Here is a 27,671-nt window from a genome sequence, read left to right as displayed (position 1 = left end):
GTCCTAGAGCTGAAAAGAGAGGTAGATACACACCCCACCCCGAACCCGGAAGCTGTTCTCAATCACTAACCACTTGTAAGTGAAAAATTAGGGTTTTTTTCCCCATAAGGGAGACTCCCTGGGGGAAACAAACAACTCTCAAGGATAGAGCGGCCAGCAGGAGGAGCGACAGAAATCCAACTCGACAGCATATGTAGAGATTTCATGTATCATAATGTCCTATCAGGGTGCATATGTATGTGTATGTATGCATGTGTATATGTATGTATGCATGCATGTATGTATGTGTATTTTTTAGTGTTTTTATTTATTTATTTTTTAATATTTTTATTTTCTATGTTCTTTGTTTACATTCCAAATGATTTCCCCTTTCCCGGATCCCCCCTCCCCATATGTCCCATAAACCTTCTTCTCTCCATCTCTTCTCCAATCACATCCCTCCTTTTTCTCTGTTTTGATTATATATTATGGCTTCTGCTTTTGTGTTTTTATGAGATTTCTGAATGTGTGAACGAGTGGGTCTTTGTGTCCGCATCTGTTTCCTGTGCTTTTTCTTTCTGTTTTGTCCTACTTTGAATTGTTGGGTTTTGTTCTATCTTATTATATTTTGTTATTATTTCTTAGATGCCTGTTTATTTCTAATGAGGGGCAGAAAGGGGTGTATCTGGAAGGAGAAGAGGGAGGAAAAACTGTAATCATTATACATCGTATAAAAAATCTATTTTTAATACAAGAAAAATAGAGTAGTCATTGGATTCTTAATTATATCAAAACATTGGAGCATTCGTGGAAGAGCATGTTCAATTTACAAGAAAATAGATAAAATAATCTTGGATTATTTTTAAAAATGTTAAGTGCCGCTCCAGTCGTGGTTATTTTATGACTCTGAGTTGCTTTTAACTGAGCAAATGCCACTAGAAAGAAAGCTAAGGTGTGAGAGAAGCGGTTTGTCCGTGTGCCAGCCAGGCACGGGTCCTGTGCCCAGAGAAGTCGGCAGCCGCCATCTTAGATCCCAGTGGGACCGGACAGGTGATCCCAGGTACTGAGATATCCCAAATCTAGGATCTCTGGGGACACAGACCGCCAAGATGCTGGCTGCCACCTACCCCCAGGACCTGGGCAGAGCAGCGGTTCATCTGTGTGCCAGCCAAGCGTGGGTCCTGTGCCCTGCAGGATCTCCGCTGCCATCTTCGCTCACTGAGAGAGCAGACGGGCAGCACCAGGTTTGGTCCACAGAGACAACCCAAGTATAACATTGCTAGGGGGAGGACACACCAGGGCTCCAATAGCACCCAAGAGGAGGGCAGCACATCAGCAATCTGTGCCAGGGGAAACCCAGTCATCCAGTGGTGTGGAATTAGCCTTACAGGCTCACAGGAGGTTCAAGCACCAGTCAGTGACAACAGGACAAACTAACACCAGAGATAACCAGATGGCAAAAGGCAGACATAGGAACCTTACCAACAGAAATCAAGACAATATGGCAGCATCTGAAACTAGTTCTCCAACAACAGCATGTACTGGATACCCCAACACACCAGAAAAACATGATTTGGATTTAAAATCACTGGTCATGATGCTGTTAGAGGAACACAAGAAGGATATAAATAAATCTCTTAAAGAAATACAGGAGAAAATGGATCAAAAGTTAGAAGCCCTTACAAGGGAAATACAAAAATCATATAAAGAAATCCAGGAGAATATGAGTCAAAAGATAGATGCCAATAAGGAAAAAATGCAAAAATTACTTAAAGAAATACAGGAGAACTTGGGTCAAAAGGCAGAGGTCATGAAAGAGGAAATGCAAAAATCTCTTAAAGAATTACAGGAAAACACAAACAAGCAAGTGAAGGAATTGAGCAAAACCATCCAGGATCTAAAAACAGAAGTAGAAACAACTAAGAAATCACAAAGGGAGACAACTTTGGAGATAGAAAACCTTGGGAAGAAATCAGGGGCCATAGTTACAAGTATCAACAACAGAATTCAAGAGATAGAAGAAAGAATCTTGGATGCTAAAGATAACATAGAAACTATAGACTCAACAGTCAAAGAAAATGCAAAATGCAAAAAGCTTGTAACCCAAAGCATTCAGGAAATCCAAGACACAATAAGAAGGCCAAACCTAAGGATTATAGGCATAGATGAGAGTGAAGATTTACAACTTAAAGGGCCAGCAAATATCTTCAACAAAATTATGGAAGAAAACTTCCCTAACCTAAAGAGAGAGATGACCACGAATATACAAGAAGCCTACAGAACTCCAAACAGACTGGACCAGAACAGAAATACCTCTTGTCACATAAGAATCAAAACCCCAAACGTACTAAACAAAGAAAGAATATTAAAGGCAGTAAGAGAAAAAGGTCAAGTAACATATAAAGGAAGACCTATCAGAATCACACCAGACTTCTCACCAGAGACTATGAAAGCCAGAAGATCCTGGGCAGATCTCATGCAGACCCTAAGAGAACACAAATGCCAACCAAAACTACCATACCCAGCAAAACTCTCAATCACCATAGATGGAGAAACCAAGATATTCCATGACAAAACCAAGTTTACCCAGTATCTTTCCACAAACCCAGCCCTACAGAGGATAACAAGAGGAAAACACCAATACAAGGAGGGAAACTTCACCCTTGTGAAGCAAGATAGTAACCTTCTTTTATCAAACCCAAAAGAAGATAACCAATTAAGTATAAAAAATAACATCAAAAAATGACAGGAAGTAATAATCACTATTCCCTAATATCTCTTAACATCAATGGACTCAATTCCCCAATAAAAAGACAAAGACTAACAGACTGGATACGTAAACTGGACCCTACATTTTGCTGCATACAGGAAACACCTCAGTGTCAAAGACAAACACTACCTTAGAGCAAAAGGATGGAAGACAATTTTACAAGCAATAGTCTCAGGAAACAAGCCGGAGTAACCACTCTAATATCAGATAAAATTGACTTTCAACCTAAAGTCATCAAAAGAGACACTGAGGGACACTTCTTGCTGGTCAAAGGAAAAATCCACCAAGAAGAACTCTCAATCCTGAACATCTATGCTCCAAATGCAAGGGCACCCTCATTTGTAAAAGAAAATTTACTAAAGCTCAAAGCACACATTGCACCTAACACAATAATTGTGGGTGACTTCAACACTCCACTCTCCTCAATGGACCGATCAGGAAAACAGAAACTAAACAGAGACACAGTGAAACTAATTGAAGCTCTGGACCAATTAGATTTAACATATATACATACATATATATATAACATTTCACCCCAAAGCAAAAGAATATACCTTTTTCTCAGCACCTCATGGTACCCTCTCCAAAATTGATCATATAATTGGTCACAAGACAGACCTTAACAAATATAAGAAGATTGAAATAATCCCATGCCTCCTATCAGATCACTATGGAGTAAAAGAGGTCTTCAATAGCAACAAAAACAACAGAAAGCCCACATTCACATGGAAACTGAACAATTCTCTACTCAATGATACCTTGGTCAAGGAAGAAATAAAGAAATAAATAAAAAACTTTCTAGAATTTAATGAAAATGAAGACACAACATACCCAAATCTTTTGGACACAATGAAAGCAGTGCTAAGAGGAAAACTCATAACCCTGAGTGCCTCCAAAAAGAAAATGGAAAGAATATACACTAGCAGTTTAACAACACACCTGAAAGTCCTGGAAGAAAAAGAAGCTAATTCACCTAGGAGGAGTAGAAGACAGGAAATCACCAAACTCAGGGCTGAAATCAATCAAGTAGAAACAAAGAGACCCATACAAAGAATCAACAAAACCAGGAGCTGGTTCTTTGAGAAAATCAACAAGATAGATAAACCCTTAGACAGATTAACCAAAGGGCACAGAGAAAGTATCCAGATTAACAAAATTAGAAATGAAAGGGGAGATATAACAACAGAAACTGAAGAAATTCAAAAAATCACCAGATCCTACTACAAAAGCCTGTACTCAACACAACTGGAGAATCTGGAGGAAATGGACAGTTGCCTAGACAGATATCAGACACCAAAATTAAATCAGGACCAAATAGATCATCTAAACAGCACCATAAACCCTAAAGAAATAAAAGGGGTCATAGAAAGTCTCCCAAACAAAAAAAGTATGGGACCAGATGGCTTCAGTGCAGAATTCTATCAGACCTTCAAAGAAGACCTAACACCAATACTCTTCAGACTATTCCACAAAATAGAAACAGAAGGAACTACCCAACTCTACAAAGTGGCAATTACACTGACACCAAAACCACACAAAGATCCAACAAAGAAAGAGAACTTCAGGTCAATTTCCCTTATGAATATTGATGCAAAAATACTAAATAAAATTCTTGCCAACCAAATCCAAGAATGCATCAAAACGACCATCCATCATGATTAAGTAGGCTTCATCCCAGGGATGCAGGGATGGTTCAATATAAGGAAATCTATCAATGCAATCCACTACATAAACAAATTCAACCCCCCCCCCACATGATTGTTTCATTACATGCTGAAAAAGCATTTGACAAAATTCAGCATCCTTTCATGCTAAAAATTTTGGAAAGAACAGGAATTCAAGGCCCATACCTAAACATAATTAAAGCAATATACAGCAAACCGGTAGCCAACATCAAACTAAATGGAGAGAAGCTTGAAGCAATCCTACTAAAATCAGGGACTAGACAAGGCTGCCCTCTCTCTCCATATCTTTTCAATATAGTACTTGAAATTCTAGCTAGAGCTATTAGATAACATAAGGAGGTCAAAGTGATACAAATTGGAAAGGAAGAAGTCAAATTATCACTATTTGTAGATGATATGATAGTATACTTAAGTGACCAAAACAACTCCACCAGAGAACTCCTACAGCTGATAAACAACTTCAGCAAAGTGGCAGGTTATAAATTCAACTCAAGCAAATCAGTTGCCTTCCTATACTCAAAGGATAAGCAGGCTGAGAAAGAAGTTAAGGAAATGATACCATTCATAATAGCCACAAACAATATAAAGTATTTTGGTGTGATTCTAACCAAACAAATAAAAGATCTGTATGAGAAGAACTTCAGGTCTCTGAAGAAGGAAATTGAAGAAGACCTCAGAAAATGGAAAAATCTTCTATGCTCGTGGATTGGCAGGATTTGACCATCTTGCCAAAAGTAATATACAGATTCAGCGCCATCCCCATCAAAATCCCTACTCAGTTCTTCATAGAGTTAGAAAAAGCAATTCTCAAATTCATCTGGATTAACAAAAAACTCAGGATACCTAAAACTATTCTCAACTATAAAAAAACTTCTGGGGGAATCAGTATCCCAGACTTCAAGCAATACTACAGAGCAATAGTGATAAAAACTGCATGGTATTGGTACAGTGACAGACAAGTGGATGAATGTAATAGAATTGAAGACACAGAAATGAATCCACACACCAATGGTCACTTGATCTTTGACAAAGGAGCGGAAAATATCCAGTAGAAAAAAGATAGCCTTTTCAACAAATGGTGCTGGTTCAACTGGAGGTCAGCATGCAGAAGAATGCGAATTGATCCATTCTTTTCTCCTTTTACTAAGCTCAACTCCAAGTGGATCAAGGACCTCCACATAAAACCAGACACACTGAAATGAATAGAAAAGAAACTTGGGAAAACTCTTGAGGACATGGGCACAGGGAAAAAGTTCCTGAACAAAACACTAATAGCTTATGCTCTAAGATCAAGAATTGACAAATGGGACCTCATAAAATTACAAAGTTTCTGTAAGGCAAAGGACACTGTCAAAAGGACAAAAAGGCAACCAACAAATTGGGAAAAGATCTTCACCAACCCTACATCTGTTAGAGGGCTAATATCCTATATATACAAAGAACTCAAGAAGTTAGACCCCAGGGAACCAAATAACCCTATTAAAAATGGGGTACAGATCTAAACAAAGAATTTTCACCTGAAGAAATTCAGATGGCTGAGAAACACCTTGAGAAATGCTCAACATCATTAGTCATTAGGGAAATGCAAATCAAAACAACCCTGAGATTTCACCTCACACCAGTCAGAATGGCTAAGGTTAAAACCTCAGAAGACAGCAGGTGTTGTTGAGGATGTGGAGAAAGAGGAACACTCCTCCATTGGTGGTGGGATTACAAGATGCTACAACCACTATGGAAATCAGTCTGGCGTTTCCTCAGAAAACTGAACATGACACTTCCGGAGGACCCTACTATACCTCTCCTGGGCATATACCCAGAGGATTCCCCAGCATGCAACAAGGATACATGCTCCACTATGTTCATAGTAGCCATATTCATAATAGAAGCTGGAAAGAACTCAGTGTCCCTCAGTGGAGGAATGGATACAGAAAATGTGGTATATTTACACAATGGAATACTACTCTGCAATTAAAAACGATGAATTCATGGAATTTTTAGGCAAATGGTTGGAACTGGAAAATATCATCCTAAGTGAGGTAACCCAATCACAAAAGAATACACATGGAATGCAATCACTGATAAGTGGATATTAATTAGCCCAGAAGCTCTGAATACCCAAGACACAATTAGCATATCAAATGACTCCCATGAAGAAGTAAGGAGAGGGCCCTGATCCTGGAAAGGCTTGATCCGGCATTGTAGGGGAGTACCAGGACAGAGAAAAAGGAGGGAGGTGATTGGAGAATGGTTGGAGTGAAGAGGGCTTATGGGCTATATGAGGAGGGGGGAACCGGGAAAGGGGAAATCATTTGGAATGTAAACAAAGAATTTAGAAAATAATAACAAAAAAAGAAAAAAAAGTTAAGTGCCAAAATCTTAGCAATACAATTTCTAGAAAAATTAAACAAACTGGGGGAAACTGTTTAATCTCCTTTGAAATATTTCCAGTGAAGGAATGGAGGTCATACAGTTTGGCTGAAGTGCTCTTAAGATGGGTAATCATTACAGATGAGGGGTGCGGAGAAGTATCTCAGTATTGAAAAAGCCACTCAACCCTGAATACCTCAAGACGCTGCACGTGCCACATGGGTGATCCTACGATGATGGCCGCCAACCAGACCACACCTGTAGAAATGCAATCATAATCATTAGAATGTGGCACAGTGGAGACATGCTTAACCTATAGGCTCCCAATCTTCAGTGTTCCTTATGATACAATACCAACTACATTTTTATAACAGAAATGCTGTTCCTGTTATTTCACATGGCATATTAGTTAAATTTGCTACCTTTGATGAGCCTATCAGCAGTACACTTTACATCAGATTATTATAAATTCAGACCATTGTGAAACAGCTTCAGACTTTTGAGGACTCAATGATAATTACTAAAAAGAGATGATTAATCTATTACCATGCTAGATGTTAGCATATTGCTTCAAATTCACCATTTTGTTTCAAATGTGTTATATTCATCATGTCTTACTGAGTCAGGGACAGTGGTGGCAAGCTAGGCATGTAGAATTGCCTGGAGAGAGTGGGTGTGATGTGCCTGAAGAACTCACTGCTCTCAGACCCTTGCAAGCTCTATGTCAATGACTGGGAACCCACCTCAGCACAACACACTTGCTCTCTGCTTCCCTTGAAGCACAGCTCCTGCTCTGTATCAGGATTTGATTGTTCTTGTATGCTCAGAGCCTTCTCATCTCAGGGCCAGATGAATGTTAGTGTGGAAATGTCATAGGTAGGTACCATTCATTAGCTAAGTGTAATGCTTAAAGGCTGAAGATGTAAACTGTGGGAATACATTATCCACAATAATATATTTAAGTATTAGGGTAGAACCAAAGGAGAGTTGGTATAGGGTAAATACAGAGAGGACCAAACCCCTCAAGTTATACAGGAATGCTTACACATAAAGGATAAGACCATACTTCAGCTGTACAAATATGATATTATTCTACAATGAAGAATGCTGTTAATACTGCATACTGGCTGGGCAGTGGTGGCGCATGCCTTTAATCCCAGCACTTGGAGGCAGAGGCAGGCGGATTTCTGAGTTCGAGGCCAGCCTGGTCTACAGAGTGAGTTCCAGGACAGCCAGGACTACACAGAGAAAAACAAAACAAAACAAAAAAACAACAAAAAATACTGCACACTGATAGCCTTGCCTAATGTTAAAATTGGAGTATTAAATGCCTTCAAAGTCTTGAATGCTAGTTCATGGACTTTGTCCACTGATGAACTTGTAGATGAATGGGCTACTGGGAACTAGAGTCTGATTGGGTTCCTGGCATAGGACTTGCCCCAGACTGTTTCTTTCTGTGTATGTGTGTGTGATCTGCAATGAGGCAAGCCGCTGCTCTACCAATGGTCATGCCACAGTGTTCTGATTTCTTGCCCAAAGGCCCAGAAGTAACAGAGCCAAGTGGCTGTGGACTGGAAACTCTGAAGCCTTCGGCAAACACAAAACCCTCCCAAATTGTCAATATCAGATGTTTTTGTCAAGTGACAAATAGTGGCTCACATACCCAAGATTGTGAAAGCCCTTCGAGTGGTGTACTGCCACTTCATTTTAAAAGGATGGACAAGTCCTTGGTGCCTCTCAACAGCAATGCAAGTCATGGTGAGGATTTCCGTCACAACGGCAGTGGACTGGACGAATGGCACCATCTTGCAGATGAAGGCACCTGCAGCAAGGAAAGGAACCACACCACACAAAAGCTACACTGTAAAAGTCTGACCTGCATCTTTGTTAGTGTTACAAATCATTAACCGCCAAGTCATACAAAAGCTACATTATAAAAGTCTGACCTGAATCTTTGTGTTACAAATCATTAACTGTGAGCTGCTGCCCAGACTAACCCTAGATGCAAACTAATGAACCAAGTCTAGTCTCTTCAACTAGAGTTTTATGTTCCTAACGACCACTGCATTCATTGAACATAAGACAAAGGGAGACACAAATCTGTACCAGGTAGGGTAAGAAGTTTATGTGTGAAGTAAACTTCACACCCCTAATTCCAGTACAAAGGAGACTGGGACAGGACTGTTGAGAGAATCTGAGTCCAGTGTGGGCTCCATAGGAAAACTATAACTCAAAATTCTCGAACAGAGAAAGCCGCGGGACTATTATTTGCAGAGGAACAAAGCTGGGATGAAATGGTCAACTGGAATAGAGTCTACAAAATAACCTTTGATTTTTCTTTTCATTTGGCTTTGTGTGAAGTCATGACAAAGGAATTCTCATCAACATTCAGTTTGTTAATCTCTCCTGCGTCCCTCTGTGCAAGCGTGTGTGTGTGTGTGTGTGTGTGTGTGTGTGTGTGTGTGCGCGTGCACACGCTCACGTGTTTGCTCGAGCATGCACACGTTTTCATGTGTGTGGATGCGGATGCACATGGGTCATGGAGTCCACATGGAGGACAGCCTTGGGTGCTCGTCCTTGACATCCATCTTGAGGTAGCGTCTGTCCATTGCTCACCACTGTTTATGCTGCCCTACCGAGCTCACAAGCTCCTGGGATTCTTTTCTTCCCTACCTCCCATCTTCCCATAAGACCATCAGGCTACTGAATCCTGGCTTATGGCTTATTCTTGTGTAGCAAGTTTTGTACCCACTGAGCTGTCTCACACAGGTTTATTTTTTATTTTTTATTTTTGTATTTTTTTAATTGAAAGTAGTTTTTTTTTTCATGCAATATTGTGATTATGGCTTCTCCTCCCACTAGTGCTCACAGTTCCTCCCCTCCCATCTGGATCCACCCATCTGCTGTCTCTCATTAGAAAACAAACAGGCAGCCAGGCGGTGGTGGTGCACGCCTGTAATCCCAGCATTCTGGGAGGTAGAGGCAGGCGGATTTCTGAGTTTGAGACCAGCCTGGTCTACAGAGTGAGTTCCAGGATGGCCAAGGGTACACAGAGAAACCCTGTCTCGATAAAAAACAAATCCAAAAACCAAAAAAAAAAAAAAAAGAAAAAAAAAAGAAAAAAAAAAGAAAAGAAAGAAAGAAAACAAACAGGCATCTAAGGAATAATTAAAAATAAAGTAAAATGAAACAAACAAATTAGAACAGCACAGAATAAACAAACAGAAGAGCCTAAGAAAAGGCACAAAATCACATATAGACGTGGAGACACATACATTTGCATACATAGGCATTACTTAAAAAAACACAAAATCAGAAACCATATTCTACACACAAAGAATTTTTAAAGTAAAAAGCAAAAACAAAACCAAAAAGCCCCTTGACTCAACATTAGAAGACAAAGAAGTTCTTAAGATCAGGTGCTGGCCATCTATTGCTGGGCATGCACTACAATTTTGACTCCCTTTACTTTCTTAAATTAAAAGTCTCAAAGTCATGGACAGAATAAGACTTCCTTTTATTTGTAACTAAAAAAAAATTGAGAACTTCCTGTCATCCACTCCGTCCACTGCTTGGCTCTGGGACAGTGTAGACATTGGTTTAGAACCCCAGATAGAGACCCTAGGTCTTCTAACCACCAACCTGTCACCCACAATTTGTCATCCCTAAGGCTTTTCTTGTCAATTGCTGCAGCTGCTCATTTGATGGGTTTTTGACCTTCAGTTCTCTGGACCATACACACTGGGATTGTAGCGTGGCCGAGGTAAACACTAGGACATCTGACCACCTACATCTGACCACCTTTTCTGCAGCTGTACCAAAAATTAGCACCAGTCTTTATACATTTCACTGTTTGAATACTTACAATCTAGTGAATTAACTGCACCACATCTTATGAGTGGGATATCTTAATAAAATATAATCTTTGTGTAAAATATTACTGCTAATCCTTAGAGTTTTATTGAAAATCTAATCAGAATTGTTTTCTATTCCTTCAGTGAAGTAGTTTATAAAATATATCAGAAGAAACTTTTAACGAGATGGGCATTATCAGTATATTTTTAAGATTATTCCTTTCATTACTATTTTTATCATTATCACTATCATTGCTCTGTGTATATGTGTGTGTGTGACACGGCGCACATGTGGTCAGAGAACAGCGTTTGGGGGTAGCTTTTCTCCTTCCGGCGTGCGGAGGCAGGACCTCTTCTGTTGTTCCTGCTATGTTTCATATTTGCTGGTAGCTGACCTTGAGCTTCCTGATGATTCTGGGATCACAGATGCATGTCTTGACATCTGGCTTTTATCCGTGGGCTTAAGGGACCAAATTCAGGCAATCGGGCTTGTGTAGTGAGTGCTGTCACCAGTTGAGCCCTCCTGTTTTACAATATGTTTTAATATTCTGAAGTTAGGCAGTTTTCATCGCAGTATTCACTGCAATGTTTTCTCATTATAAACGTGTTCATTCTGCCCATCATGATCAGATGGGGCACTGCATTCCAGACTTTAGGATGCACCCCGATCCTTACTGATTGAATTAGAGACGCTGAGCCTCAGATTCACCCTTTATAAAAGGGGATTGCTAGTACCTCCACCATAGGCCCAGTGTATTTCCTAAAATGATGTAAGTACCCAAAACATGACTTGCTTCTTAGTGAACAGCAGCCTTTCCACTTGGGGATAGCAAGGCTGAAAGAACTGAGGCCCCCATAGACTGGTCGGGTCTGATGTATTCTCTTTGGCTAACATTCAAGAAGCTTTCCAGTGACAGCGGCATTTCCCAGAGGAAAGATACTGTGATTCACAGGACTCACCCGCTGTGGCATATTCACTTGGCTGTTTATGGACAGAATGGGGACATGGGGCCAAGCCTTCTTCATTTACAACTTTGCTTACTTTTGTGTAGCCCAGCTATGTGTCACTTTCCTGTCTACAGTTTGACACGATGTCTCATTAATAAGCAAGTTGGAATTTTGCACCTAGCCTCAGTTCTAGGATTGCCAGTGTGCACTCTTTTGTTTTGTTTTTTTGTTTTTTTTTTTCAAGACAGGGTTTCTCTGTGTAGCCCTGGCTGTCCTGGAACTAGCTCTGTAGACCAGGCTGGCCTTGAACTTACAAAGATCTACCTGTCACTGCCTCTTGAGTGCTAGGACTAAAGGCCTGAGACATTGTTCCATCAACTTTGTAAAAGTTCTTGACAGTAGCTCCTTGGTCACATTGGCAAGCCGCGCGAGTGGTGCGTGCGTGTGCGTGTGCGTGTGTGTGTGTGTGTGTGTGTGTGAGATGTATAATTTGTTAGGATGCAACTGTGTTATTTTTTTAAGTGTAGAGGGTACCCTTTGCTCGCCCCCTCAGTTATTTTGACTTTTTTCAGTTGATCGGACAGAAACAGAATAGATGCTAGTGCCTGCCGGTGATCTTGAGCCACGGTGGCCTGGTTGGTAGCTTGGGGTAGCCTGCTTGTATGGCATAACACGCCTCTGGGCTCATCTTCAGGAACCCCAAAAGGGAAAGAAAGTAGAGTTCTATTTTCTCTCTCTCCTTCACGAAGCCTTTGTTACAACCTTGCCTTTATTATCACTTTTTCTTCTTCTTCTTCTTTTTTTTTTTTCTTTTTCGAGACAGGTTTTCTCTGTGTAGCCCTGGCTGTCCTGGAACTCACTCTGTAGACCAGGCTGGCCTCGAACTCAGAAATCCATGTGCCTTTGCCTCCCAAGTGCTGGGATTAAAGACGTGTGCCCAGCTAATACAGTCTTTTTATTACATTATTTTTATTTTATATTCTTTCCCTCCCACAAGTCCTTCTAGATCCTCCCCTCCTCTCAACTTTTAAGTTTTTCTTGTAAGACAAAAACCCAATGCAACATTAAAAGTCCCCAAACCAAGAAAACAAAATAAAGCCATACCCCCAAAGAAAAATAAACAAACAACAACAACAAAAACCCAAAATCCACCAAACTGTAGTCAAATAAAAGCACACACAACTGTGGAGTCTGGTATGTGTTGTCAACTACTCGTGAGTACAAGGCCTGTGGTCCTTGAGTGATAGACCCAGTGCCACTCTGCTAGAGATAACGGATTCTCCCTTTCCCGGCAGGTATAAATGACAGTTCAGTTGTTAACCTTTATCCTAGTGATTAGATATTCATTCATTCATTCATTCATTCATTCACTCATTTTTTAAAAATATAATGAACCCAAATATGACAAGATAAAACAAAAACTATCCCTTAGGAGTTGAACTAGACAAATCAACAGGAGGAAAAGAGCCCCAGAGAAGGTGCAAGAATCAGAGACCCATTTGTTCATCCACTCAGGAGTCCCATAGATACGCTGAACTGGAAGCTGCAATATGTATGCAGAGGACCTGTTCAGGCCCTGTGCCTGCTGCGGCAGTCTCTGCGATTTCACATGAGCTGTGCTCAGTTGATTGAGAGGTGTCCTTTCCCCCCTCTGGCTCTTACACTCTTTCTGCCTCCTCTTCCACGGGGTTTCCTGAGCTCTAAGGGAGAGGAATTAGATGAGGGCATCCCATTTATGCCCCCATACCACTCATGGCTGAGTGTTAGGAGGTCTCTCGCTGTGTGATGCCTGTCTGTGGGTCTCTGTGTTTGTTCCCATCTGCTGGATGAGGAAGCGGCTCCCATAAAGGCTGAACAAGGCACTGATCTATAAGTATAGCAGAATATCATTAGGAGTCATTTTATCACTACTTTCTTCTTCTTCTTTTAGATGAGTAATACTTGTACCCTAGGTCCCTGGGCTAACTAGTTTCTAGTTCCTGGCCACTCAACTTGTATTGGATATGAGGTACACCTCACGGAATGGGCCTTAAGTCAAAACTAGTCTTATTGGGTGCTACTTAGGTAGGCACAAGCTTTGTGCCACCATTGCCCCAACATGCTTTGCAAGAAGTATAATATTTCAGCTAAAGGGTGTGGCTGGTTCTGTGTTTATGCCACTTTTTTGGCAGCACACAGAATACCTTCCAATACCAAAGATGCTGGACCACAGAGATAAAGGCTCTATATAGGCACCAGTTTAATATCTCCATTCAATATACAATATACGTTTGCATTCTGCCATAGGGCACTGCTGTCAGTTTGTGGAGAACAACCTAGCTTGTTTGGGGGTTCCCATGGGACCTCTTTGAACAAAGACTCAATTAGATGTAACCCAATCCTGGTACGAGAAACTTCATTTAATGGCAAGAGATGTTGAGTTGGGACTCTGTCTTCCCCCTTACTTGGTGATTTCATTTAGATTGCTTTCATATATGCATATATTTGAAGACCAGTATTAGGTTTTCAAACAGCCTTCAATGCCTCTTTATTTTAGCTGTCTCTCCCTGTATTCCCTCTCACAACTCCTCCTTTATCTCCTCCCCTCTTGACCCTTCCAGCCCAGCCATATCTATATAATTTCTATATAATAAGATATATAATATCTATATAATAAGATATATACTAATATATCTTATTATAATAAGATATATAATATCTATATAATGAGATCTATCTATCTGTTCCATCTAGGTCCTTACTCTATAACTACTTTCTTTGGTTCTATGGATTTATAGCTTGGTTATCATTCCCTTCACAGCTAATATCCACATGTAAGGGAATACATACTGTATTTGTCTGGGATACCTCACTCATGATGATTTTTTCTAGTTCCATCCATTTGCCTGCAGATCTCTCGGTGTCATTTATTTAATGGCTGAGTAATATTCCATTAGATAAATGTATCTCATTTTCTTTATTCTTCCATTGAGGGACATCTATGTTGTTTCCAACTTCTGGTTATTATGAAAATAGCAGCAATGAACATATGTGTGCAAGTGTCTTTGTGGTAGGATGAAGCATCCTTTATGCCTTAGGGTAGTACAGATAGATCTGGAGATAGATTGATTTCCATCTTCCTGAGGAACCTCTACACTGATTTCCACAGTAGTTATATGGATTTGCACTCCTACCAGCAATGAGTGAGCATTTCTTTAACTCTACATCATTGCTAAGATGAGCTGTTATTTGTTCTGTTCATCTTAGTCATTCTTAAAAATGTAATATCAAATCTCAAAGTAGTTTTGATTTGTATTTTCCTGATGGCTAAAGAAGTTGTACATTTCTTTAAGTGTTTCTTAGCCATTTGAGTTTCCTCTATTGAGAATTCTCTGTTTAGATCTGTACTCCATTTTAGATTGGTTCTTTTCTTGATGTCTAGTTTCTTGAGTTCTTTCTAAGGATTGGATATTAGCTCTCTCTAAGATGTGTGGTTGGTGAAAATCTTTTTCCACTCTATAGGCTGCAGTTTTGTCTCAATAATGGTGTTTTGCCTTACATAAGCTTTTCATTTTCATTAGAACCCATGTCTAAATTGTTGGTTGTAATGCCTGAACTTATGATGTTCTGTTCAGAAAGTCTTTTCCCATGCCAATGAGTTTGAAGGAACTCACCACTTTCTTTTCTGTCAGCCTCAGTGTATTTGGCTTTATGGTGAGGTCTTTGATCCATCTGGAGTTGAGTTTTGTGCAGTGTGACAATCATGGATCTATCTGGATACTTTTGCATGTGGATATCTAGTTTGACCAGCACTATTTGTTGAAGATGCTGTCTTTTTTGTAGTGTGTATTTTTGGCCTCTTTATCAAAAATTAGGAGTCCATAGGTATGTGAGCTTATTTATGTATGGGCCCTCAATTCAATTCCATTAATCAACATGTCTATTGTTATGCCAATACCATGCTGTTTTTTTTTTTTATTACTATAGCTTTGACTTGGAAATAGTGATATCTCCAGAAGTTCTTTTATTGTTCAGGATTGTTTTGGCTATCTGGTCCTTTAATGCCTCCATATGAAGTTGAATATTGTCCTTTCAAAATCTATGGAGAATTGTGTTAGGATTTTGATGGGGAGTGCAATAAATCTGTAGATTGCTTTTGGTGAAATGGCCATTTTTATTATATTAATACTACTGAATCATGATCATGGAAGATCTTTCCACCTTTGATAGCTTCTTCAATTTCTTTCTTGAAATTTTTATCATACAAGTCTTTCACTTGCTTGGTTAGAGATACCCCAAAATATTTTATATTATTTGAGTCTCTAGTAAAAAGTGTTGTTTCCTCTGTTTCTTCCTCAGACCATTTGATGATTACAAATAGGAAGGTCACTGGTTTTTGGAGTTAATTTTTTATCTAGTTATTTTGATGAAAGTATCAGCTGTAGGATCTCCTCTGTGGAATTTTTAGGGTCACTATGTATACCATCACATAAGTAATATTATACTGCTAATAGAGACTTTTTTGTTTTTTTTTTTTTTAAATTTGTTTGTTTGTTTGATTTGAGACAGGGTCTCTCAGTGTAGCCCTGGCTGTCCTGGAACTCACTCTGTAGACCAGGCTGGCCTCAAAAACAGAAATCCGCCTGCCTCTGCCTCCCAAGTGCTAGGATTAAAGGCGTGTACCACCACCGCCCCGCTTAATAGAGACATTTTTACATCTCTCTTTTCAATTTAAAATGTCTACACAACTTGATTTTTAGGTCAGTTTACGTGGAATATCTTTTTCCAACCCTTTACCCTGAGGTGATGTCTATCTTTGATGTTGAGGTGTGGTGTTTCTTGGATGCAGCTAAAGGGTGGATCCTGCTTGGACATCCATTCTGTTAGTCTTTATCCTTTGTTTGGGGGAATTGAGACCATTGCTATTAAAAATGATCAATGACTAATGATTGTTGATTCATATTATTTTGTTGTTGTTATTGTTGTTGTACTGGTGGTGGTGGTGGTGGGGTGTGCACCTGTTTCCTTTCTTTTGGCTTTGCCGTCCTGGAATTATTTGTCCCCTGTGGTTTTCTTTCTTTTTCTTTTCTTTTCTTTTCTTTTCTTTTCTTTTCTTTTCTCTTCTCTTCTCTTCTCTTCTCTTCTCTTCTCTTCTCTTCTCTTCTCTCTTCTCTCTTCTCTCTCTCTCTCTCTCTCTCTCTCTCTCTCTCTCTCTCTCTCTCTCTCTCTCTCTCTCTCTCTCTCTGGATGTAGTTAATGTCCTTAGGTTGGAATTTACCTTCTAGCAACTTCTGTAGGGCTAGATTTGTAGATAAGTATTGCTTAAATTTGATTTTATCATGGAATGTTTTATTTTCTATGGTGAATGAAAGTTTTGCTGTGTAAAGTAGTCTGGGATGGCATTTGGGGTCTCTTAGAGTCTGCAGCACCTTCTGGCTTTTAGAGTCCCCACTGAGAAGTCAGGTGTAAATGGTCCGCTGTTATATATTGCTTGGTCTTTTCCTCTTGCAGCTTTTAATATTCTTTCTGTGTTCTGTATGTTTCATGCTTTGATTATTATGTGCCAAGGGATTTGTTTGGTGATCTGTGTGCTTCTTGTACTTTGGTAGGCATCTTTTCTTTTAGGTTAGGGAAATTTTCTTCTATGATTTTGTTGTAGATAGTTTTTTGTCCTTTAATCTGTGTTTCTTCTCCTTGTATTCCTTTTATTTTTAGGAATGGTCTTTTCATATTGTCACAGGCTTCCTCCTAGATGTTTTGTGCCAATAGTTTTTAAATTTTAACATTTTACCAAGGTATTCATTTCTTTTATCATGTCTTCAGTGCCTGAGATTTGTTTCTGTGATTCTTGCCAAGTTTCTAATTTTTTTTAATTTCCAGATTTCCCTCAGTTTGAGTTTTCTTTGTTGATGTTATTTCCACTTCTGTGTTTGGAATGGTTTTATTAATTTTCTACCACTGTTTATTTGTGACTTCACACATTTCTTTTTGTTTGTTTGTTTGTTTGTTTTGTTTTTTCAAAACAGGGTTTCTCTGTATAGCCCTGGCTGTCCTGGAACTCACTTTGTAGACCAGGCTGGCCTCGAACTCAGAAATCCGCCCGCCTCTGCTTCCCAGAGTGCTGGGATTACAGGCGTGCACCACCACTGCCTGGCTCCATACATTTCTTTAAGGGATTTATTTGTTTCCTCTTTATGGACTTCTATCAAGCACAAGGAATGTTTTAAGGTATTTTATTTATGCTTTAAGTTTAGAATATTCAGGGACTTCTGTGATAGGATTTCTGTACTCTTGGGGAGACATATTGTCCTGGCCATTACTGATTGTAATTTTTTGTGTGTGTGGTGTATAGACATCTGGGATTAGGTAGCTTATAATTTGAGATATTGATATTTGGTTTTGTCTTTGTTGGGTGGATATTTATTTCTTGGTTTGTTTTTCTCTCTTGTTCTTAGGAAAGTGTGGTGCCCATGTTTCCCTTGAGAAAATCTTTTGGGGACCTGAAAGACATGGTCACTGGGTGTTCCAGGAAAAATGTGTTTCTGGGTATTGGGACCTGATATTTAGGAATAAGAAGATCTGTAGGAGCCACTGGAGCAGGGGTGTGGGGCTGCACAGGTGTTCTGTTGCAGTGCTGGAGATGAGACTCTGGGAGGGGCAGGAGAGGTGGGGGCTTGCTGTTAGCCCACCTGATTCCCTGACTGGAGTTATAAATAGCTTTTTCAAACTGAAATGACTCCAAAATCCTTCTATCAGGCACCATTATCTGATTTTTATATGAGAGCTTTTTTATGGACAGGCATTTGCAGCTAATCAAGGAAAAGAGCACTGTACATATCTAGCATATAATGGCTATGTCTCCTCTCTTCCTAATCCAGCACCCGCCTGCAGTTCTCCTAATGGAAACTCGGTTTTTTCCTAACACACTCCCTCCTCTCACTTTGAGAGGCTTGGGTTACAGCGCAGGATCTTCCATCATTCTGAGAGAGCATAACACAGGGGAAAGGGTCTGAGGTGGTGGCTCTGTCTACCAGGCCACACATGTTCACCGATGCTTGTTTGATGCTGCTGCTGACCTCTGCTGACCTACGCTAAGGCCCCTAAGCTACTTACATGTTGCTGGTAAACAAGTGATTTTTCTCATCATGCTTTTCTGTTGCCTTTTCCTACGTAAGTAGCTTCTCTGTAGTGTAGCTCAATAAGGTGCGTGTTCTTTCTCTGTCCTGCTAACTCCAAGATAATTCAGACCCTACGGCCGCAGCTACCCACCATTTCTGCTTCCTTTCTACCGTGTCTGACTCTGGCATGATGTACAATAGCTCACATTCTACTGGCTAAGGAACACTTTGTTGTATTGCCCACTGCTTCCCATCCACCCTTAGCTCATGCACACACTTATTTCCCACAGCATGGGCCTCTTTTTAATCAATGGGAATAGCGCCAGTATCCCACCCACTCACCCCACCTCTTGATCCACCACACACAGCAGCCTTCATGATTTAAATAGAAACCACCTTACTTGAAAACATAATGCTTGAAAATCAAAAATAGTCTGTGTTCACAAGAGTGTAACAATGACTTCAAAAAGGACACGCAGAAAGGGCAGGGCATGATTATTCATTTGTGCAAAAGATTAAAAAAAAACATCATTTTAATAATTAAAAAAATGCTGTAGCACATCATAGGTGGATGAAAGAAAGAAACTGATGGTGGTAATGGCTCAGCAATGAAATTCCTCTTTTGTTAGCACAAAACACATGGACAGGCATTTGCTACTAATCAAGGAAAACAGGGCTGTACATATTCAGCATTTGAAACAATAGTCTGGGGGCTGGTGAGATGGCTCAGCGGTTGAGGACTGACTGTTCTTCCAGAGGTTCTGAGTTCAAATCCTAGCAACCACATGGTGGCTCACAACCATCTGTAATGGGATCTGATGCCCTCTTCTGGTGTGTCTGAAGACAGCTACAGGGTACTCATACATAAAATAAATAAAATAAATATAAAAAAAAGAAACAATAGTCTGACAGATTATAATACAACTAGGCATGCAATTAATTTACTATATCACACAAGCAAGCTGTATTCAATCTTCTGTTCCCTATAGCCTGTACATCACTAGTCGAAGCAGAGTAAAGAACAAATTAAATGCAGTCAAAGTTAGAATTGTTATACAAGGAAAGCAGAAACCCACAGGAGACCCAAACTGAACACCTCCATGGGAAACCCCTCTCGAGACCCTCCCCCAGATGCCAAGTTTCCATCTCTTTTCGGGGGATCATCTTTGCTGGCCCCGTGGGAAGAGGTCAGGCCTGTGTGGAGCACGAGGAGGTGCCTTACTCTAGTCTTGCTTCAGCAGCAGCAGTTTTGCTGATCTGGACTCCAGCACATGAGCTAAATGTGATTGCATTTGCTGGACTCCAACTAATTGTAACTTTAAAGATGTTACACAATCCTAAAGCAGTATACACACAGCTCTATTCTTAGAAGAAGACTAAATACCTTGAAACCAATAAAATGAGAGGATTGTAATTTTGGCTGTTGGAAAAACCTATGTTCTCTCTGGATTTATTTTTTTGATACACTAATTAGAAATAGAATATATACATATATGTGTATGAGTTAGAAATAGAAATCCAGCACAAGGAATGAAAATTCAATCCTATTCAGTCAAATAATAAAGAAAATATATTATTCCAACTTTAGCCAATTTCAGAGGCAGAATGTTAGAGCGTAGTAACATCCACAGTCAACAGGGCTGCCTTCCTCCTGGAAGCCCTAGGAGAGAAATTAACCTGGGCCCGTTTCAGCTTCGAGAAGTTGTCTACATACCTTGGTTTGCTGCCCAGAATTATCCTCCCTTTCTTCTGAGACAACTTTTATTTCTCCTTGTCTGCTTCTGGCCCTGCTGTCTTCCCTTATTTTTTTTTAAATTTTTTAAATATATTTTTTAAGGTTTATTTATTATGTAAGTACACTGTAGCTGTCTTCAGACACTCCAGAAGAGGATGTCAGATCTCATTACAGATGGTTGTGAGCCACCATGTGGTTGCTGGGATTTGAATTCAGGACCTTCAGAAGAGTAGTCGGAGCTCTTAACCACTGAGCCATCTCTCCAGGCCCTCCTGTCTTCCTTTAAATGTAGTATTTGCTAGTTATGTGAGACAGTTAAGAATATCTAGGGCAACCTCCTTGGTAGATCTTTAACTCAATCAACATCGGCAAAATTTCTTTTACGGTGGAAGGCAGCATAATCATAGGTTGCACCAACTGTGAAATGGAAGCCTTTAAAGAATCGTTTCCCTATCGATACAATCATTTAGCATTTTACAGCTACACCGAAAGATGACCAGTGTTATCCAAAGCAATGTTTAAATTTATGGCAACATCAGTCAAAATACCAGGCATATTTGTTTAAAGTTAAAAGTGTTAGTTTTAATGAGCACAGAAAACTAAAGTTCCTCTTACATAACTAAATCAACTCTGGGAAAGATGCCCAAAGGAGTGGAAAACTTATTCTGTGCAATATTTAGAACAGCTAAAGATTTTGCAGAAAACACTATTATGGGATTAACCAATGAGACAGCGATTCAAATTAGAGAGCTAGAGGACTGGAGGAGCATAAGGGAGCACCACAGATCTGTGACACAATAGATGGCGGGCTGTTTCACAGGGGCATAGGAAAGACCCAAGCAAATTTAAGGCTGTGTACGAAACATACTACTACAGCAGAGGAGACATGTAGGAGAGAGGGAGAGACAAGGAGACAGAGAGAGAGAGAGAGACAGAGACAGAGACAGAGACAGAGAGATGGGCAGAGACAGACAGAGAAACATAGAGACAGAGACAGAGACACAAAGAGAGAACAAAATGGGAGAGAATCTTTACCCAAATGGTAATGGCAATCCACTGTGAATCTGAGAGTAGAAAAAGAACGAGAAAGAAAGGAGAGGAAAGGGAGGAGAAGGGAGGAGAAAGGGAGGAGAAGGGATGAAGCATTTTGAAAGAGGAAACAGGTTGAGTGGAACTTTTAAGTCACAACCCAGACTTCAGACCAGCTGGTGTCTGGTAAAACTTCTCTTAGCTGGGTAGGGGGTGGTCAAGCTCTCTTCTAAATATCCGGAAACCACTGAGGAGTCCAAGACCTTGCCCAGGTCCAGGTCCCAAGCACTACTACCCATGCTTAGTTTTATGTTGAAATAACCTCTAAGGCCGAGAAGAAGAAAGGCTTGGTGTGATTCTAAATCACATGGTGATGTGACACGAATGTTGGTTTACATTTACTCATTACACCTTTTATACATTTGACACTGTACCTTGCCTTGCTGTAGTGAGGGCTGGGATTTACTCGCCCTCCCAATAGTAAAGAATGGGGCACAAAATCCTAACAATAGCAACTAAAGAAAAAAGATTAAGCATATCATTGAAAGGTCAGGTTTAGTTTTTTCTTTCTATATGTTTGAGATTATGATTTAATTATATGTCTCCCTTTTTCTCCCTCTAGTCCCTCCCATACACTGCTCCTAACTCTCCTTTAAATTTACGACCTCTTTTTTCACCAATTGTTATTGCATGCATATATGTATATACATATATGTTGCTAAATATAATGTTGGGCCTGTATAATGTTAACTGTATGTGTGTTTTCAGGGTTGATTGCTTTGTACTGGATAACTAAGTAGTGTGTGCTTCCCCGCTTCCCCGGGAGTTCCTATGTGGGACGAGGCCTCTTGTGTAGAGCAGCACAGTCACAGTGACAACTTTCTTCCTGCTCAGCTTCGTTGCCGCAGCTTCTGATTCCACTTCAGTCTCTAGAAGACTTGTCTCTTAGTCTTTTGAGAGTCCTACTCTGTAGCCTAGGCTGACCTATGGTCATGCCTCTGCCTCTGTCTATCAAGTGTGAGAAATACAAGTATGATGAGACCTCACACCTGGTTTTATTTGAGGTAGACCAAGTTTTTGTTCTTTGGAGGCAAACAAACACAAATACAATGTGTATCAAAGATAGATGTGGTTGTTTGAAGGACAGTGACACAGAATGCTTCAAAACTGTGTTGAGCAACTCAGGCTTAGGTCAGCAGTTAATAAATGGGACCTCGTAAAACCAAAAAGCTTCTACAGGGCAAAGGACACTGTCAAAAGGACAAAACGACAGTTTACAGAATGGGGAAAGCACTCACTAACCCTACATCTGACAGAGGGCTGATATCCAAAATATGTAAGGAACTCAAGAAAATAGGCATCAGCAAACGAAATAATCCAATTAAAAATTGGGGTACAAATTTTAACAGAATTCTAAGCAGAGGCATCTCTAATGGCTAAGAAGCACTTAAAGAAATGCTCAACATCCTTAGTCATCAGGGAAAATCAAATCAAAGACTGTAAGATTTCATCTTATAGCCACCAGACTGGCTAAGATAAAAAACTCAAGAGACAACTCATGTCGGCGAGAATGTGGAGCAAAAGGAACATTCCTCCATTACCGGTGGGTGAATAAACTATACAACCACTTTGGAAATCAATTTGACAGTTTCTCAGAAAACTGGGAATAGATCTACCTCAAGACCAAGCTGTTCCACTCCTGGGCATGTACCCAAAGGATGCCCTACCATACCACTGGGACACGTGCTCCACTATGTTCATAGCAGCTTTATCCATAATAGCCAGAGACTGGAAACAGACTACATGTCCCTCAACTGAAGAATGGTTAAAGAAAATGTGGTTCATTTACACAATGAGCTACTACTCAGCTATTAAAAACAAGACATCATGAAATTTGCAGACAAATAGATGGAACTAGAAAATAACATTCTGAGTGAGGTAAACCAGACCCAGAAAGACAGACACGGTATGTCGCAAACCAGCACAACACCTTAGACCTACAATTCCCCCTGGGAACTCCCCGCCCTACAAGATGTGCAGGGGTAAAAGATGAAGCAGAATTTGAGTCCAACCAATGATAGCTCCCAGCTTGAGACCCACACCATGAAAGGGAGCCAGCCCCCGACACTATTAATGGTTCTCTATTATACTTGCAGATAGGAACCTAGCATAACTGCCATCAGAGATGTTTCTGTTAACATGTTAGCATTCCTCCTAGGCTCTGTCCAACAATTACCAACCAACACTCAGGTAGGCCTGGCTTGCTACAAAAAGGACTGTTTTCTCTATCTCTGTCTCTGTCTCTGTCTCTCTCTTTCTCTCTCTCTCCCTGTCCCTTCTCTTTCACAGGCCTGTCTCTGGCCTCTCTATCCCCACTGTGTGTTCCCAGCCAGCCTCTTTCTCCTCTGTGTCTGTCTCTCTGTCTCTTAGTCTCTCAGTCTCTTGCTCTCTCTGTCTCTGTCTGTGTGTGTCCTTCTCTGTGCCCCCCTTTCTCTGTCTCTACACCCTTCTCAATCTCCCTTCCTATGCCCCCAAATAAACTCTATTTTATACTAGACCAGTCCTATGACTGGTACCTTGGGGGCAGCACTAAGGTACCCACTCCCAGCGTACCATACTGCACTTTACAAAACATATCAGCTTTACCCAGCAACTGATGGAAACAGATGCAGAAACCCACAGCCAAATATTAGGTAGAACTTGGGAAATCCAAGGAGGAAGGATAGTTTGATATCTGGTTGATATCTGTGGGAGGCTTCTCTTTTTCTAAGGAGAGGGGAGGAAAGGTGGATGGGGGTGGAGGGAGTGACTGGGAGGACAGGAGGGAGGGGAAGCTGTGATCATTGGGATGTGAAGTAAATAAATAACTTAATTAACTAAAAAAATCTGTGTCGAGACTGGAAGACTCTGGAGAGTTTTGAAGTTGAACTAAGTACTTTTGAAGTTTTGTATTATAATGTGGCTGTAAGCCAACACGAGTGTGGAGTGTGGTGGTTTGACTGAGAAAGGCCTTCACAGGCTCCTATATTGGAAGGCTTGGTGCTCAGTAGAATTGTATTGGAAGGGTTAGGAGATACTGCACCATCAAAAGAGGAGTGTGGCTGTTAACTCTCTTTCTGCCTCACGGCTGTGTTTCAAGATATAAGTAAGGTCTCAGTTGTTCCAGTGACATGCCTGCCTTTCGGCTGTCCTGATTCCTTCTTCGAAGATCCTGGACTCAGTCCTTGAAACTATAAACCCTTCATAGCTTTCTTCTATAAGTCGTCTTTGTCACAGTGTCTTTTCATAGCAATAGAAAAGTAAGAAAGACAAGATGAAATTCCATTCTTATGTACACCATTAAGCTAAATATAGCTAATTTCTAAATAGTGCCAAATATTATTATGGTATCAAGATGACTGATACTCATTGATTCATTCGAAACATTTTCATAGAATTTCCTATCTGCTACTGACAACTTGCTATGCTGAAAACAGAGTGTTGGGTTTACAATAAAATATGTCTTTAGTTGCAAAATTCAGATAACTTGTTTTTCAATACTGAAAATCTAACTTGGACTTTGAATAACACGTTCACAGTATTAACCGGCAGGTTTGGCATCTTGCAAACATGTTACAATTCTATTGTGGGTAACTTAAACTTTCAACAAAATGCACATCTTGCTCAATTCTTTTTATTTCATTAGATCCTGGCTTAATTTGTTGTAAGAAGCTGGCCAGCACTAACTTTCAAGGCCTAGGCTCCCCTGTCTTTAAAGACAGCCTCAAGCCAGTCTTCCCCCACGGATCCCCTCCTCTGTCTTTCTATGCGTTTCTCAGAACTTGTTAAGAAAACCAATACAAGAATCAGGCTCATTGTGACACTTAGATTAGCTTTTGATGAAATCAAATTCCTCATTATAAAAAGCAAACCCTCCATTGTTTCTAGACACCACAATAAGGAAACTCACGCAGTGTCATTGAATGGGCTGTAGTTACTCCGAGGCTGAGTCAGTGGAGAATTTGGGCCGCATGAGGGTAAATAGCTGGCTCCCAGATCAGGGCAGAGGAGAATCAGTTAACAGGGATGAAGTTTCATGAGGGTTTCTAAGGCAAAGGTCATATCAAATTTCCATTACAAAAACTTTCCTTTTAGTTCCAAACTAGCCAACTGAGCATAAGGGTCAAACTGCTGTGGTCACAGGGCACTATGGCGAATAAGTGGGATGGAAGCAGGCGGGAGGCAGGAGTAACTGAAGAGGAAACCTTCCTTTTCCACTGTAGCCACTACAGTAAAAAAACAAAACAAAACAAAACAAAACCAAAACAAAAATAGAGAAAAAAAAAAACCAGACAGAAGCAGATTCCTCAGGTTCAAGCCTGTGGATCAACACTTCCTAATTTGCTTGCTGTAAGAAACTGTGAGACAGGAGGACAAAGGCTACAAATCTCCTCCATCATAGAGCTCAAGCCTTTGACTCCTTCCTCCTCAAATGGAGAAATGTTTGTCTTCTTTAAAGCTGGAGCCGGCTTCCTTTATCCCGGGATAAAGCTGCGTCCCGTGGCCAAGCTGCATCCTGCACCAGGTCTGCAGGAGCTTCCAGGCCTCTGAGTTTGCTTGCCACACAGAAACTCTGTGTGAAGAAGCCTGGGCTACCCTGATACAGGGAAAATCCTAGGACAGCGATGGCCTGCCTCTTCCCGAGACCTAACACAGTGAGTCCCCTGGCAGTTCACAGGCTTAACCTAGACTCCTGGGTGACTCCGGTGAACCTAGCCTAAGAACCCCTCAACGGAATCAAAGCAAGAGCGATGCCTCGGGATTGTGGGATTGTGAAGAATGATTTCCTCGGTTACGCCATGCCTGAGTGGTTTATCATACAGAATAGACAACTGATGCACTAACACTCTGGGGCCTCCCTTTCTCGCCTGTAAAATGAGGAAGAGAATTCTTGGTACTGCGGAGAGTCCGGTGTTAAGAAGGGGTATTCAGCTGGGCAGTGGTGGCACATGCCTTGTAATCCCAGCACTTGGGAGGCAGAGGCAGGCGGATTTCTGAGTTCGAGGTCAGCCTGGACTACAGAGTGAGTTCCAGGACAGCCAGGGCTATACAGAGAAATCCTGTCTTGAAAAAACCCAAAAACCAACCAACTAACCAAACAAACAAAGGAGTATTCAATCCAGAGAGGCTCTTCCAACCTCCCTGCAGAGCACAGCAAGGCCTGGTGCCAAGCTTGCCAAATGCAAGCAGAGCAGGGTCTGCGCCATGGGGAAGAGATGCACAGTGCCTGATGCGGGGGTGGGGGTGGGGGTGGGTGGAACAGGAAGTGCCCCTAGCAGTATGAATTAGACAACACAGCTATTTGAAGGGAGATTCAGGGCGAGGGACGGCAAGACAGGGTTTCTCTGTGTAGTACCATAGCTACTTTCACCCACCCTCCTATCTCCCTTCTAACTCTGTCCATACCCTCCTTCCACCCACCTTTTTACCCCTCACAAGTCCCTTTCTCACATTCATGTCTTTGCATTTTGTTTGGTGACCCACTGGGTTTAGCCAGAGCTGGGGTGCTCAAAAGCAGAACCTGGGTTTTGAACTAGTCCTTGGAGCCTGGTAGGCTCACCTGTGAATACACAATTAAGGACAAGGATGGCGTTCCCTGAGAATCCACCAGAAGCCAGCATTTCATCAAGATGGTATAACGTCCCATTAGTCATTTTCCAGTCCTGACTGATGGCGGGCCCAGCCAAGGGAAGCAGCGGCAGCTGCAGTGAGGTTACTGTTTATAGCTGTGCCATGCCCAGAGTGGAGCATACCACAGTCCCTTTCCCCATCTGTCTTCCAGCTCTTCCATCCTGTCTGTCCCTGGTGATGTTCCTGAGCCTTAGAAGGGGAGGTACAGGTAGTGTTGCGAGTTGACACTAACTGTCACTTTCTCTCAGCACCCTGAGCAGCTATGAGCCTCTGCAGTCACTACCGACCGACCGTTTATCACAAGGGGAAGCTTTATATGGGCAAGGCAGGGAATAGCATCTGTCTATGGGTATAAACATAAAAAGACACTGATTTTTTAGTTATTTTGTTGTTGTTTGTGTTTTGGATTTGGTTTGTTTTTCGAGACAGGGTTTCTCTGTATAGCCCTGGCTGTCCTGGAACTCACTCCATAGACCAGGCTGGCCTCGAACTCAGAAATCCGCCTGCCTCTACCTCCCAGAGTGCTGGGATTACAGG

General features: G+C 41.0%; 1 protein-coding gene across 1 annotated transcript in view; it reads right to left on the bottom strand.

Moving 5' to 3' along the window:
* LOC127682392 (pyroglutamylated RF-amide peptide receptor) overlaps window positions 1-27,671 on the bottom strand; it is a 49,030-nt gene that overhangs the window by 7,413 nt on the left and 13,946 nt on the right. Inside the window, exons 2-3 of the mRNA XM_052178776.1 lie at window positions 8,465-8,623; window positions 6,998-7,059 (exon numbers count right to left, since the gene is read on the bottom strand). Coding sequence (XP_052034736.1) covers window positions 6,998-7,059; window positions 8,465-8,623 — 221 coding nt within the window. The remainder of the gene's footprint in view (window positions 1-6,997; window positions 7,060-8,464; window positions 8,624-27,671) is intronic.

This window comes from Apodemus sylvaticus, chromosome 4 (genome assembly GCF_947179515.1).
Source record: "Apodemus sylvaticus chromosome 4, mApoSyl1.1, whole genome shotgun sequence".
Classification (NCBI taxonomy): Eukaryota; Metazoa; Chordata; class Mammalia; order Rodentia; family Muridae; genus Apodemus; species Apodemus sylvaticus.
The sequence above is the reverse complement of the archived record's forward strand: the minus strand, read 5'-3'. Positions and strand labels throughout refer to the sequence as shown.